At 40.8% G+C, this 16,409-nt stretch overlaps 1 protein-coding gene across 4 annotated transcripts in view; it reads left to right on the forward strand.

Moving 5' to 3' along the window:
• abl2 (c-abl oncogene 2, non-receptor tyrosine kinase) overlaps positions 1-16,409 on the forward strand; it is a 118,287-nt gene that overhangs the window by 83,099 nt on the left and 18,779 nt on the right. For 2 of the 4 annotated variants that reach the window (XM_041208625.1, XM_041208628.1), the window contains exons 2-6: positions 4,483-4,653; positions 7,245-7,540; positions 12,193-12,465; positions 15,067-15,151; positions 16,060-16,237. In XM_041208625.1, coding sequence (XP_041064559.1) covers positions 4,483-4,653; positions 7,245-7,540; positions 12,193-12,465; positions 15,067-15,151; positions 16,060-16,237 — 1,003 coding nt within the window. Of the gene's footprint in view, positions 1-1,363; positions 1,509-4,482; positions 4,654-7,244; positions 7,541-12,192; positions 12,466-15,066; positions 15,152-16,059; positions 16,238-16,409 lie in introns of those variants that run through there. The other 2 variants (XM_041208626.1, XM_041208627.1) reach the window with 2 other exon arrangements.

Consider the following 16,409-nt stretch of genomic DNA (forward strand, 5'->3'; position numbering starts at 1 on the left):
TAGGTGCATCTCTATTTACTAAATCAGGCAGCAGAAGACATTCTGTGAATCACAACTGGTTTATTATTAAACTGTAGTAAAGTACAAATACCAGTTTCCACTCTTCCTTTCTAGATCCTTTCCCTTTCTAGAAGGAAAAAGCCCCTTACTAGGAAAAAACCCAGCTGTTAAGTACAGGCTTCAGTAAGCGCCACCTGCTTTCAGTACACCCTGAAGTTTGCCCTGGTTTGCTCTTAAAGGGACCTGCATTTCTAACATTGTCAGCCCTGAGAAAATGGAGTTGACCCTTCCGGTTCTTAGACAAGATCCAGTACTTTGGCACACTTCGCTGTTAAAGGCCCAAGAGAAGTACTAATTGTTGTTGCTTGAAATATTGAAGTCTGTACTTATACTGCTCCCACAGCGGTGTTGGTTAAAAAAAAATACTAGATTTTGACCCAGTGACCAGGAATGAATGTTGGGTATGACTTAGAGGGGAGCATGTTTCCATGATTTTGCTGCATTTGTGCTTTTCAACGATAGAGGGTGTGGTACTTGAAGTAAGCTTGAGCATTGCAGCATGGAGTAGTGCTTTTCCATTGAGTTGTTGAACAAACAAATGATCTCATCGTACTGTATAATCTAACAACTGTGGGATAAGATAGGGAACACCAGATGTGTATTTCCTTTGACCAAACCAGTTATTAGTCATCTCATAATAGCACTAAATAATTCAACCACCCAGTCAGAGGAAATTTTGCAAGCCACAGAATTCTTCCATTAAAGTAATCAGAAAGACCTTCACATAATTGGTTTCATATCTGTGCAAGTCACAAATAGAGTTGAATGTAGATATGAAGTGGGGCGTGGTGGGGGGGTTCCGAAATTGTAATTACTGGAAATCAGAACTAAACATAGAGTTAAAAATAGGCAACAGATTAATCAGTGTCTTAAAGAGGGAAAAAAAGTCTCCACAGCCAAAGTGTTACCCTAATTGCACTTCCACCATTTCTGTGTTTGTTCCTATGAATGGTGCTATATACAGAAAAGAAACAGAAAGAAAAGTTGGCGAACAAAACAACAGTGACTTATAGAAAGCAACGCCTGAAAGGGCCTACTCTGTTAGTGGTAGTTTTGTGACCATTCTGATGCAAAGACATCTTCCTGGAGTACATAATTATTCTTCTATGACTATCCACTGAGGAATGTTCTCTGTGATTAGGTAATTTGGCTAAGTGGTAGATATTTGTAAAAATTCAGTTGCGACAGGTCCATCTTCCCACGTGATGCTAACATCTACTGATTCGATGAATAAGATTCAACTAACCCACACGTTCTTTCCATGAATTCTTGAGGATTTTACACCTACAAATCTGTTGTCAAAATTGGACTTTTGAATGATGCAATTGAATGTTTATAACTTGAAACAGCTAAATTATTGACATAACAAACTAAGATGAGTTCTGGAGCAGTTCTGCTGCCGTCTAGTAGTTTTGATGAAGACCGACGTGGACTAACCTGTTCCTTTGGTGAGGATTTTTCTGAACCCTTGCCCTTCTCTGCTGAGTTCTATGTTAAAGATTGTTACTGTTAAAAATATTGCAGTTTTCCATAATGCAGAGTGCATTGTAACAATTGGTTTTGGCACATTTATTTTCACTTAACTTGTGTTAAATTAACTGACAGGGGCAGTAAAAATTAGGGGACTGGCAGCTAGAAATTGGAGAGATCCATGACATTGCAACTATTCCAATATTTAATGACCGATTTGGTATTTCCTTGCAATGCTGCAAGTGTTATGTTGGGCATGTTAAAGTTAATATTGTTAGGTTTTACTTTATCTGCTAAGGCGATCGTCATTGCAGAGATGTTGCTGTGATTGGGAGAAGATCAGGGAGACCAGATGAATAAGCTAGAATGGATTAATTAGCCTTTATTATCTGTATTGATTCTATAATTGGGTGAACAGCAATGAAACATGTCATATTTTCATCAGCTGTGTAAGATTGCTTTGGTTATGATAAACAGTTGTATATAAATCTTCTTTTCTGAATCTTAAGCAGATTTGGACAACATTTCAAAATGAAGAATGAAGAATGTTGTAACTTGAATCAAAACATTGTAATCATTTGTCAATAAGTTATTTTAATTTTACTGTTGCACCATTTGTGTGACAAGGTAATTAGACTGTGTTTCAATGCTGACTGATTCTGCCTTTGACTTTTTTAAAAGGCTCTTCAACTACAGCAATCAATTCCAATCCAGTTTCCCTGTCTCTTTTCATATTCTTGGCAGTCAAAGAGAAAACAGATGGATAGATAGTTGCATGTCTCTGTCACCCAGTAACGCAACTCTCAGACCTCCTCAGAGAGGCTGAAAGGAGGCTAGTTACTTGTGTTCTTGGCCATAAGTGATATCTTCTCCTGATGATATATCCTGGAAAACGTGGAGGGATTTCATACTCCATAATGTATACTCAAACTTGTCCAGTAACTGTCATTTATTAAGTAGCAGTCAAGGAAAACCCAACATGAATCTCTTACAGGTATGACTGTTCCAGAGGCACAATTAACCCTGTATGCGATTTGTAGCCACTTTATGCTAAAATTAAACATATAAAAGTGAGCAATATTGAGTTTTAAGTGGTTTGTTTTATGTCAATCTTGCCCTCTGTTGGTGATTTTCCTCCAGTCCCACACGTCATAGGTCATAACTTCCCATCTGTTCTTTCTCTAATCTTCCCAAGTATGTTTTGATTCTGCAGCACATTAATGTTGTATGTCAGATTAAGAGTCTGCATGGACCTCCTAATACCGGAGAGCCCTCACTGAATTTTAGAGAAAGTCTGTCTTTTGCTGAGAAATATTGCTATTTCTGGTCAGTACCTACATTGGACAGAAAATGTTATGTTCTTGAACATCATGAATGCTGTTTTTATGTGAAATAGGTAAATGTGATGTCAATTTTAACATCAAGTTAATTGGTGTTTTGGCTGAGAGTTTGCAAGGTTTTTTGTTTTTGAGCTTATGGGCAGAAATTTTAGGTCAGCATGCAGGCATGCGCCCAACCCAGTCGGACATGAAATTGCGTGAGATAATTTGGTTGGCAGGCACGTGCAAGTGTCAGAAACGTGCCCACCAACAATTAGGAAGACAGTTTAAATTTTTATGGCTCCAGTTGCCCTCAATTTTTCGTGGTCCGTCCAACCTTACAGTTGGCGGATGGACGAATCTGCCAGACAGATTTTGCATTTTTGATTAAATCTCATCCAGGGGCAGGATGAGGTTCATTACTAAATTTAAAAAATAAACATGTATGGACAGGGTTTTCATCATGCATATGTTCAGGTGACTCATCCTGATGTGTGGACATTTTTTTCCAGATTTTAAAATCTTTGGCCTGAATTTTCCTATCAGCGATTTGGGGGCGATGGGAAAATGACATGGGATGACATCGGGAGGAACCCCCGATGTCATCCCGGTCTCTTTAAATTTTTAGGAAGGTGGGTGGACGGCGAAATCAGCTGTCCGCCTGCCAACCTGCCAACCCTGGTGGGATGAGGTTTCATGTCCGTTTTTAAAAACTTTAATAAAGTTTATGTCCTTTTTATTAACATGTCCCATCTCGTGTGACGTTGTCACCTGAGGTGGACATGTTAATAAGTTTTTAATTTTTCTATTTTTAAAGTTTTTTGCACTGTCAGTAATCTCCCTGAGACAGCACTTTGTCCCAGGGAGCAGTGCACTCTTTCACGTGCATGTGCGAAAGAGCGCACTTTAACAGTTGGGGAATCCCTCCCTCCCCTGCACAGGATTCGCATAGCGCTTCCTGTCAGGCAGGCCGTTGGGCAGACCTTAATTGGTCCGCCCACTCAAAATGGCAGCGGGCCCCATTTCGATGGCGGGGGTCAGCTGTCCGTACGCCCACCAAGGGCAAAGCTCTGCCCTTTATTTATTGGTTTTAAATTCTTCAGCTTCCTGAGGCAGCTCTCATTCAGCACTCATCTGCACTTACATCAGCATCTGCCCCCACCCCCCCCCCCCCCCCCGGCAGCACTGAGCATTTCAGCGCACGCTTCACGCTGGCTGGCCGTTGATTTGCCAGCCAGCGTGAGATCGCGGTCGGGGGCCGATCGCCGGCGGCGGTCCATTTCTGGGCCACTCCAGGGCCTGCCGAACACACCCACACGCCGACCTAAAAATCCTGCCACGCGTTTCTCCATTTCTGCTTCCACTCCCTCCTTCCCACACAATCCACTTGTTATGCAACAGTCTTCACAGAATCACAATAAGGATATTCTGAAGCAGTGTGGTTAGTCTGAGGCTCTTAGTACTCACTTGGGCATAAAAAAATCCTTGCTAAAATGCTAAATAGTTTTTCACCATTTTTACCAAATTTGTGCTACTCTTTTAATGTCACTGCACTAAACTGCATTAATTAACTGTTAGTTTCTGTTTTTTGTTTGTGTACTACTTATGAACACTCAAATCTCTCTCCTTACAGAAGTTTTGCACCGTCCATTTGGTTCTGACACTGATTCGCAGACACTCAATGAAGCAGTGAGGTGGAGTTCGAAGGAGAACCTCTTGGGAGCAGCTGAAAGTGATCCTAATCTATTTGTTGCACTTTATGACTTTGTTGCAAGTGGTGACAACACACTAAGCATTACTAAAGGTAAGCAGTAACATTTCTGCGTTAACTGTTGCATGAATAACCACATCTTGTTGAAGGAGTTTGACAATGACGCAAGGCTAGCACATGCACACTTAGTAACGCATCAGCGAATCAGCTGGTTTGCAGCTGGTCTGACTGGTCAGTGGAGCAACAACAACTTGGATTTACACTAGTGCCTTTAACATAGTAAAAACACCCCATGCTCATACACGTGTCTTTGGTACAAGGGTGAATAATTTTCAAAATGGATGACAGAGTTCATAGTCTGCAGTTGTTGAACTGTATGTTCAGTCCAGAATATTGTAAAGTGCATAATTGGAAGACAGTGCTGTTCCTCCAGCTTATGTTGGACTTCACTGGAACATTGGAGCAGGCCAAGGACAGCAATGTGAGCATGAAAGCAAGATGGTGAATTGAAGTGGCAAGCGACTGGAAGGTCATGGCCATGCTTGTGGACTGAGCCAAGGTGTTCCACAAAGTGGTCATCAGTCTAGTTTGGTCTCCCCAGTGTAGAAGAGACCACATTGTGAGCAGTAGACAAAATTGAAACAAGTATATGTAAATTGTTGCTTCACTTGGAAGGAGTGTTTGGGGTCTTGGACAGTGAGGAGGGAGGAGGTAAAGGGGCAGGTGTTACATCTCCTGTGATTGCATGTGAAGGTACCATGGGAAGGGGACATGTCATTGTTCAATCTGACTCTACTGGACTACGATGCTGGACCCAGAGACGCTGCCTGGATCTTACCCGGCCCAAGCCAGAAGGTTGAACGATACAGGCACGGAATAAATTTGACATAGGTGAGTGGGCACAGAGTGGCGATCCTTCACTGATTGCCACTCTGAAGAAGTTATGGCCCAACCGAACAAAAAGACAGGAGGACTCCAATTGGTTGGGATTTTAGTGAGCAGCGAGCGTTAATCTGAGTGCAATGGGTATGAGTGGGGGTTCAGGTCACTTTGTTAAAAATAGAGGTGGAGAGAGAGAAAAAATGTTATTTTCTCCTCCATTTTAGCAAGCTTTTAATATCGCTGATTGAAGCCATGGCGTGGGATCTTGCATTGAGCCCCATAGGAGTGAGTAAAGCTTTTTTTTCCTCTAAACTTTAATCATTATTCATCCTCATTGCAAATTCATCCCCTTTGTCGAATTAAGGTTGGTTTGTTTTCCCCTCTTGCGCTCTCTTAGAACCTGCTTGTGCCATGCCGCCAGCTTTCCATGATATCATTTCTGCCAACATCTCCTGGAATATGTCCAAACAGAGTTGGCAACACCTTTTATTTGGAGGAAGTGAGTGCTGTCAAAACTGAAGTTGCTCAATGTGAGAACAAGTTCAACAAGGTGAAGGAGGGTTGTGGTAGATGGAGACTGGCTGGTCCTCCGTTCGAGCATGAATGGAGGGCCCTCCGCATGTCCTGATGGGAGATAGGTGTAAAAGGAGTGGGCATTGATGGTGAAAAAGAGGCGGCTAGGGCCAGGAAACTGTTGAAGTGGTTGAGGATATTGAAGAGTGACAGTTGTAGATGGGAAGAAACTGGACACAGGAAAAAAATTAGTTAAGATATGAAGAAATCAGTTCTGTGAGGCAAGAACAGGCTGAAATAGTTGATCTACCAGGGCAGTGCTATTTGTCGATTTTGGGAAGCAGATGGAAGCAAACTGCAGCATTGATGGACGAGGCGGTTGACGTGAATTTTATTGAAAATCCATAACCAGAGTTCAAGACTATTACAAGGACAAATAGTGTTAGGATGTGCAGTGAAAGCTGTAATTTAGGGACCTTGATTTACAAGCGCCCTTATTTTGCAAATGGTTATTGTATGAACAGTAAGCTGGGTGAGACAACCACTCCTAATACATATGAATCTCCTGCACTATTCCTATTTTTCACCCTCAACTGGGATCGTTCTTAATTCTGGAGACATGTCAGTAGGATGTGATTTTAGTTCTTTTTCTGTTCATTGAGTGTTCTAGTTCATTGTGATCTCTAGGCCCTTTTTTATCAAGGGATGGTTGTCCTGACCTTTGGATCTACTTTGTTTGCAGCCTGCACAAAGCTGGGTAGTAGCTTCAGGGCCCGGCAAATCCGAGCCAAATTGGGGGAGGAGAGTAAATTGATGTCCTGCAGACCTCTGCCTGGGACCCATTCATTCCCTGTGCTGCAATTGCTAATGTTTGAAGAGTTAGAGTGTGGCCAAGTTAGATACGTGTTGGAAGGAAGCATTCCCCAGTCAAACTGTTATCCTGAAACTTGTTTGATCAGTTTCTGGGCATCAGAGCAGTTTCACAGCTTTCCCCCATGAATTAGTTGAAGGTATTCTTTTTTGCCTCTCCCAGGAGGTTGAATGGCTGGTGGGTGGGAAAGCGCAGTAAATGGGATGATGATATGCGGAAGTTACAGGTTGACAGGTTTGAAAAGGCTCAATCAACCAGCTTGTAGACTTCCCACCTTTCAATTTTATGCTTGTATCGCACGATTGGAATTAATTTTCCTTCTCTTTCACTGACTAGGGATGCACTGAGAAGCAAAAGAAGTTACTAGTGTTTTGCAAGCTCATCAGAAATTTTGACCAGGGTTCTGCTAATTCAACAGGTGAAAAGCTACGTGTGCTGTGTTATAACCAGAATGGCGAATGGTGTGAGGTGCGCTCGAAGAACGGGCAGGGATGGGTCCCTAGCAATTATATCACACCTGTAAATAGCCTGGAAAAGCACTCCTGGTACCATGGCCCTGTCTCACGTAGTGCAGCTGAGTATCTGCTTAGCAGCCTCATCAATGGCAGCTTTCTTGTGCGAGAAAGTGAGAGCAGTCCAGGACAACTATCCATATCCCTCCGCTACGAAGGGCGAGTTTACCACTACAGAATCAACACTACACATGATGCCAAGGTAATTCATGAGACTATCTTGTCTATATCTCCTCTCTGCTTTAATTTGTAGGTTTTCTCTCTTCAGGCACCCCACCTGACCCACCCTACTCATCTGAAAATGATAAAGTTCAAATACAGGATTGCATTGTATTCCGAGAGAGTGTCATTAGAAGCTTTTGCTGGACAGATAAAATGAAATTACCAGCTTTTTTATTTTGAGCAGTCATAGTCTTGAATACCACCATCAAAAAAATTGGTATTTTTTGTTCAATTCTTGTATGCTCAGAATATTTTCATGCCTCTGAGTTAAGTCATGCCTCCACTGACGCAAATGTGGATCAGATTGCTGAAGAAATGTCTATTACACAAATCAGGGCAAGAGGCAGGCAGTGACAATGCAGTATTGATCAGATACTACAAAATACAGGCACTCCCCAAGTTATACCTACGTGCGTGCATTCAAAAAGACAGGTACTGTAATCAATTGCTGTTTGTGATTAATGCTATATTTATTTTACAGGTTCCTACCTTGAATTGGCTTCTGGCAACAGCTGCAGTTGATGTGGAAATTGCTTAGTTTATATGAAAGGCAGTTTATTTCAGCCATTCTCCTTAAGCTGATCAACCAGTTTTACATCAAAACCACTGCGATTCACGTTTTTATATGTGCCATTGTTTTAAATTCACAATAAGCTACTATTTTCCAGCTGCCCCATTTTGGCAGCAGTGGGGGTGGCGGGGGGGGTGTTGGGATTGGTAAGGAACAGTAGCAAGGGGAGCAAAATTACTGATGGTTGCAGATTAGTTCACTGACAGTCTCCACTTTGGATTTGTGTTGCTTTTGTACAGTCAAGTTGAAGTCATGCACAAGTTAAATATTGCAGATGCTGTGAATGTGAAATAGAAACAGAAAGATGATAAATACTTGGGTCTGGTGTCATCTGGTGAGAGAGAATCAGTTGACATTTCAGATCAATGACCTTTCAACAGAACTTAGAAGGTTGTGAGCCATCTCTTTTGTTAAGACACTAGTGTTTCTTTCAAATTGCTGGGTTCCTATAGAATTTAGAGCTGCTGTTCACAGCAGGCAGTCAGCTTAAATGCAATAGAATTTTGACTTTGGTACACTGCTCAGAACTCACCCAAATCATTAAAACAGAACTATAGCTATGAAAAGGATTTGGGTATTCCTGATTCCCAGCCAAGCAGTGTGGGTTTCCATTCTGGAGAACTAGTCATGTGAAGTTTATTTTAGCTGGACCAGGCAGATAGTAGAAAGTGGGTACCTTGACCTGAAAGGTATTCTGAGGCAGGCATCCAAAACTGGGATTCAATCCAATTTTCATTGCTCAATAGCAGCTTCCGTAGTAATTGAAATGACAATGAGACATTACTTTGCTGTATTAAGAAAGTAAAAAACAGACAGAAGGTAATGTTGTGATGTGTACACTTGTTCTACCTGGATACTGTTGCTAGTGGGGATCAGCTGCTACAGCAAGCTTTCAAGCAACCAATTACTGACGTCATTTGTAGATCCTGTGGGAATTGCTAAACTCCATAATCACTCCTTAAAAATTACAGTAAATCAGTACACTATTATGAATGAACGTGCGTTGATCTGCTTAATGAGGCAAATGATGTATACCAATTTCTACATAATGTGTGATCTAATCCCAGCTGGTAACACTGCTGCTATGTTAACAAGTTGCAAATTTCAGCCCTAGAACAGAAGCAATGCAATCTAGGATGTTTCAGCGCAGTATTAAAGGAATGCTATATTATTAGAGATGCCACAACTCATTCTTCTTGCAGCTGACAGGGCAGATTGTGCTGAGTTTCACTACTACTTGTGATAATGTGCTGTCCCCCTTTTTGAGAAAAAGTTTAGTGACTAGCAATGTTTACAAAGGAGTTTCTTAGAAAGCTTAATGATTGTTCTCTGTTCTAATTTTTATTTGAACTAAGCCCACTGGTACCAATTGAGTGACAACATTCGGAAAAGTGAAGGGAACCATATGCCCTAATAATCTTCAATGATTTATTAAAATTAGAAATATTTTCATGTCCAGAAATAGAAACTGTTCAATCATTGCATCCAGCCAGGGAAACAAAATACTTAACTCAGTTTGACACAATGGGAAGTCATCTCATGATATATTATGATGTCTTATTCAAGACACAGAAACAAGCCATTCAGCTCAACAGATCCACAAGAGTGATTAGTAATTCTTTAGAGCACTTATTCGTTTGACTTTTGGAATTCTGGCATGACAATCAAAATAAATTTATTTTGAAATGCCATGATCCTCTAAGGAACTTATTAGAACATATGTTAGTGAATTGCAATAATCTTATCCAATGAAGGTGAATTTACTGCTGTACTAATATATATTTTCTTCAGAATTCTCAACAATGTTGTCTTTCCTTTTTTATGTATTTCACCTCACCAGTTTCCTCCTATGTCTGATCTGTATGGCTCAGGTACTCACTGAGTTGCACATACCAGAGGCCGAGAGAAAGCTGGTCAGGGAAATCAAATGAAAAGACTGATCCAAATCTTAGAGAAATCAAACCAGCTCCCAAACGGGAATAACATTAAATCTTTTTTTTTTCAGTTTAAAGCACTAAAAAAAAACAGCCTTTCTGTATTAATGCTTCCTGTCTTATGTCATCTGAGTTTGCATTGCATCAAAATACAGATCGGAAACTTCCTTACAATTTGTCATTTGCTACCCATAAGACGTAGGAGCAGAAGTAAGCTATTCAGCCTGTCGAGTCTGCTCCGCCACTCAATGAGATCATGGTTGATCTGATAATCCTCAACCCCACTTTGCTGCCTTTTCCCCATTACCCTTGATTCCCTTACTGGTTAAAAACTTGTCTATCTCAGCCTTGAATATACTTAACGACCCAGCCTGTACAACCCTCTGTGGTAAAGAATTCCATGGATTAACTACCCTCTGAGAGAAGAAATTCCTCCTCACCTCTGTCTTAAATGGGCAACCCCTTACTCTGAGATTATGCCCTCTGGTCCTGGACTCCCCCACAAGGGGAAACAACTTCTCAGCATCTACCCTGTTCCTAAGCCCCCTAAGAGTCTTAAATGTTTCAATAAAGTCACTTCTCATTCTTCTAAACTCAAATGAATACAGGCCCAACCTATACTCAACCTCTCCTCATAAGAAAATCCCTCCATACCCAGGATCAACCTAGTGAACCTTCTCTGGACTGCCTCCAATGCCAGTACATCTTTCTTTAGATAAGGGGACCAAAACTGTTCATAGTATTCTAGGTGTGGTCTAAGTGCCTTGTAGAGTCTTAGCAAGACTTCCCTATTTTTATACTCCATTCCTTTTGAAATAAAGGCCAACATTCCATTTGCCTTCCTTATTACCTATTGAACTTGAATGCTAGCTTTTGAGATTCATGCACAAGAATCCCCAAACCCCTCTGTGCTGCAGCTTTCTGCAGTCTTTCTCCATTTTACTAATATTCAGCTTCTCTCTTCTTCCTGCCAGAGTGCATAACCTCACATTTTCCCACATTGTATTTCATCTGCCAAGTTTTTGCCCACTCACATAACCTGCCCATATCCCTCTCTAGACTCCTTGTGTCATCCTCACCACTTGCCTTACCACCTATTTTTGTGTCACCAGTAAACTTGGTGATAGTACATTCATTTCCCTCATCCAAGTCATTAATATATAATGTAAATAATTGAGGCCCCAGAACTGATCCCTGTGACATTTCACTAGTTACAGGTTGCCATCTTGAAAATGCCCCCCTTATCCCAACTCTGCCTTCCATTATATAGCCAATTCTCTATCCATGCTAATATACTACCCCCAACACCATGGGCTCTTATCTTATTAAGTAGCCTTATGTGCGGTACCTTTATCGAACGCCTTTTGGAAATCCAAATATATTACATCTACTGGTTCCCCTTTATCTACCCTGCTTGTTACCTCCCCTTTATCTAGCCTGCTTGTTACCTCCTCAGAGAATTCTAAGAAATTTGACAGGCATGATAACACCTTCATGAAGCCATGCTGACTCTGCTTGACTATATTATGCATTTCTAAATGCTGTGCTATTGCATCCTTTATAATAGACTCCAACATTTTCCCAATGATGGATGTTAAGCTAACTGGCCTGTAGTTACCTGTGTTTTGTCTCCCTCCAATTTTTGAATAAGGATGTTACATTGGCAATTTTCCAATCCTCTGGGACTTTTCTAGAATCTAAGGATTCTTGAAAGATTAGTACCAGTGCATCTACTACCTCTGCAGCTACTTCCTTTAATATCTTAGGATGCAACCCATCGGATCCAGGGAACTTATCGCCCTTTAGCCCCATTAGTTTCCCTAGTACTTTTTCTCTAGTGATAGTCATTGTATTTGTTTCCTCCTGCCCACTTTTACCCCTTTGATATATTTGGAATGTTGTTAGTGTATTCTACCATGAAGACTCTTCTGCTATTTCCTGGTTCCCCATTATTATTTCCCCAGCCTTATTCTCTAAGGGGCCTATATTGACTTTGGACTATCACACATGAAGTGTCCAAGTTTTGGGGAAGCAATTCATATTACAAAAGTGCTGTAGTTTATTTTAACTGCTCTGCTATTTTTGGAAAAGCACAGCCCCAGAAGTAGATGTGTTTTCTTTCCTCAGGTGTATGTGACAGCAGAGAGCCGGTTTAACACTTTGGCAGAGCTTGTTCATCACCATTCCACTGTGGCCGATGGGCTGGTCACGACCCTGCACTACCCTGCTCCAAAATGCAACAAACCCACTGTTTACGGAGTCTCTCCCATACATGACAAGTGGGAGATGGAACGCACTGACATCACAATGAAACACAAGCTGGGCGGAGGGCAGTACGGGGAGGTGTACGTCGGAGTCTGGAAGAAATACAGCCTTACCGTAGCAGTAAAAACACTGAAGGTACATATTAGACTTTTACCCTTCAAGAGTAAAATTTCACAAACAAGGAGTGCTGGGGTACAGATTTGTCAGCAGTCCTTTTGGCCAACTTATATTTACTTAACTCCCTGACGTATATTCTTTGTGAAAGTGAATAAAACTGGAGGAATTTTCCCATGTCTTGTTTTTGCTGTGCAAGTGTGCAGTTGGTTAGATACACCAAAGTACTGTGTTGCGATATGAAGACATTTCTCAAAACTCATGCATCTCTAGAATTTCTAATGAATTATACCAATCAGGAATAGCTTGGAAGGGGTTGGTTGCTCAAGCATGAGAGAGATTGTAGCCAACAGATGCTCTGTTCTGACTAAAATGTATTTGCTTTAAATTAAATCTTCAGGTTAATACTATTCTTTATTGTAGGTTTCAGACATATGTAGAACACAGGATATCTGTGAACTAATAATTCAGTGTTTATACATGTCTTTTAAAAAAAATAGAGAGAGCCTGGGTGGTAGTCATCATTCAGGGTGTTAGCATTCTTGTTGCTATGTCACAGGACAGCAGGGATGCAGGTTGATTTCCCGCTTCAGTGCCATGCGGAGGGTGGACACACAGTGGCTGGGAATGAAGTGAGAATGTGGGAGAGGGAGCTCCTATAATCTGCTTGTGGGTGGTTGCAGTGCAGTGTTATTGGCAGAGGACTGGAATACAGGCAGGACAATAAATGATGTGGAGAGACTGGAAGAGGGGATGGGGTCGGAAATCTGGTGCAGGTGTGAAAGGTGGGAAGTTTAGCAAGATTGCTCATGGTTTGATGAGAAAATGTGTTCGTTTCTGATCTTTCAAATCAAATCACGATGCAGAATGTAGGTCAAATAGTATTTAATTAACTAGTTTCTTAGTGCCTTTTCTGCAGGAAATTTTTTTCTCTGATGCATCTGCTTTTACTGGCCAGGCTGTATTTATTTAAGCTGTATGATCCAATAATTAGAAATCCCTAGTTATTTAAAATGGAGACCTTTTTTGAGAAACAGAGTTCTATTTTAGGTTTCTCTTTCTACTTAGTTTATTTCTAATAAGTAATCGTAACTAACAGCTTTTGTTTAAGGAGGGAGTTATGGCTCCTTCTAATGGTCATTACGCCTCAATTCTCATCCTCCATGCACCATATGAATAGTGAATGAGGAGGGTGAGATTTGAGATGAATCCCATGTTGAGAATGCTTATGATGCTTAAAGCATTGATGACATGCCTTTCTGCCTCATATTAATTACTGTTCTTGGGTGCTTTGTTCTTGACACAGTCAGCTCCAGATAACTGAGGGCTTTTCAATTTAAATTTTGCACATGAAATTCAAGCCATGGTTCGTGGGCTTTCAATTTTCTAACTAGTGCCAGCTATATATTGCTGTTTAAGGACAATTTTCATACCCAGTTTTTTCAGCCATCTCTGGTTTTAGAGTGTGCAAAATATGTTGAAGGCAGTCTCAAAAATGTGAAGGCACTCTAGAAAGATGAATTCAAACCCAAAAGTGGTTTTGATATCAGAATGGCAAGCCCAGCGACGCTTAAGTTCTCAGAGAAAGGCATCAGCCAAGTTGACTTCCACATCACTTCACCTAGCAGGAATCTGCTAATCACTAGCTTGCCCATGCTCACCTGAAATCAACTGCCTCTCCATCAGCTGACTGTAGGAGTGAAGTGTCAGGCATCAGCGACCATGTGGTATCACTGAAAACTGGCACCAGAGGAAAATTGATATAGGTTATAAAAACATTTTGAATAAATTTGCACAGGAATGCAAGAATTTTATTAGTCAAATAGCAAGTAGAGAATGTTGATGGGGTTCAGAGAAAGACAGGGTCCATATGTATTAAGACAATATTTCTCTTGGTCTGCTGCTGAATTTTATCTTCCTTGTACAAAACGGTGTAAAAACCTACCAGTATTGGATTTGCTCATGTCTTTAGTAAATAGAATGTAATTTTGGAATAAGAATGCAGTTGCCAAACAAACCTGGGACAGAAAGCATGATAATAATCTTCCATATAGAAGGGGTGAACAGAATCTAGACACATGAAACAAGAAGAAAATTTGCAAACATGCTATCTCTGTCATGTTCCTGCACAAGCTTGTTTCAGAGACATTGAGGAAGGCTGGAAGCAGGCTATCCAGCCTACGCTGGTCTGGAGCAGTGCACAACACAGATTCGTCAAGCCATACTTTTCGCTAGGATGTGTGCATAACATGCGGATTATCTAAACAATACTCTTGCCAAAGTTATTGCATGACACGCATTATCCAGTCCACTTTCTTTTCTAGGGCTAATACTTTGTACGTGGAAGACCAAGATTCTGAGCAAGAATGCCTTTTTTTTTAAAAACTTAAACTGTTGCGACCAAAAAGCTGCATAAAAACAAAGTAATGCTAAACAATTGAGATGTTGAAGTAAGCATGTGTTGGACTCTGCATTATCTTTGGCGTGCTAAGTTTTATCTTTAGTGTTGAGTAAGAATACCCAGTGCTGGTTTGCAGATGCTTTACAAGTTTGCAATTTATACCAAATATGGTGCATTTTGGCAATTAGTAATCAATTGTCTGTTTTCTTTCCCCCAAAAAGGAGGACACAATGGAGGTGGAGGAATTCCTGAAGGAAGCTGCTGTAATGAAAGAAATTAAACATCCAAATTTAGTTCAGCTGCTAGGCAAGTGCTTCTGGAATCTGTTGTCTTCTGATGAGAACTAGTCCTGTGTTGACAGTATTGCAATTTACCGTTTGGCTTGTTGATGAATATTTCTCCTATTCCATCCTGCCAAACCCCTACCCCCACCGAGAAAAGCCAACCAGTAACACAGGAATTGTCAGTGCAGTGAATGTGATCAAATGAGTTTTTATGTTAAATATTCTGCTAATGCTGCACATTAAATGTTAACGCTTGCAAACATTTCAAGCTATAGCATGATTTCAATAGGGCTAGAAACAGTGTATGAAGCGAGCCTTTGAGGTGCTGTGAACATTCTCTTCAAATGTATATTGTGTCAGCCTTGACTCAGTGATAACATTGAGCCAGAAGGTTGAGAGTTTGAGTCTTGAGCACATAATCTCAGCTGACATTTTAGTGCAGAAGCTTGAGAAGGCTGAACTCTGAGATGTTGTCTTTTGAATGAAATGTTAAACCAAGGACCTGTCTGTCCTCTCAGGTGGATGCAAGAGATCCCATGACACTATTCGGAGCAGGGCAGCTGAAATGTCCTGGCCAAAATTTGTTCTTGAACTGACATGTTCAAATCAAATTTTCTGGCCATTATGTCATTGCCATTTGTGGGACCTTATTGTTTGAAAATTGATTGCCACATTTCCTGCATTATAATAGTGGCTAAAGATAAACAAGTGCTTAATTGGTTGTAAAATGCTTTGGGGTAACTGTCATTTGTGAAAAGCATTATATAAGCACAAGTTATTTAAATCATTTGAGGATGGATTTCAGACAAATTATCAGAAGTATGCACAAGCTGGTTGTTATTAAAACAAGGTCGTTTTGATTACTTTTTACCTGCTGAGTGCATGCACAGCAGTTATTGATGGAAATAATGTGGCATTCTTTGCCTTTAGGTGTTTGTACTTTGGAACCCCCCTTTTACATTGTCACTGAATACATGCCACATGGGAATTTGCTGGACTATTTACGTGAATGCAACAGAGAGGAGGTGAATGCTGTTGTGCTCTTGTACATGGCCACACAGATCTCCTCTGCCATGGAGTATCTGGAGAAAAAGAACTTCATTCACAGGTCAGGCACTGTAAAGAATACAAAACGTACTGTTAGAATAGCAGTGAGATGATTAGCTGAAGTCTCTCCCAGATATTTTAGCATGATGGATATCTATTGAGAATTGCATGAAGATAATGTTAAAACTTCTCACAAAATCCATTAAAAAGGTTAATACTTATTTTAACTTTTG

The sequence above is a fragment of the Carcharodon carcharias genome, chromosome 16 (assembly GCF_017639515.1).
Source record: "Carcharodon carcharias isolate sCarCar2 chromosome 16, sCarCar2.pri, whole genome shotgun sequence".
Taxonomy (NCBI): Eukaryota; Metazoa; Chordata; class Chondrichthyes; order Lamniformes; family Lamnidae; genus Carcharodon; species Carcharodon carcharias.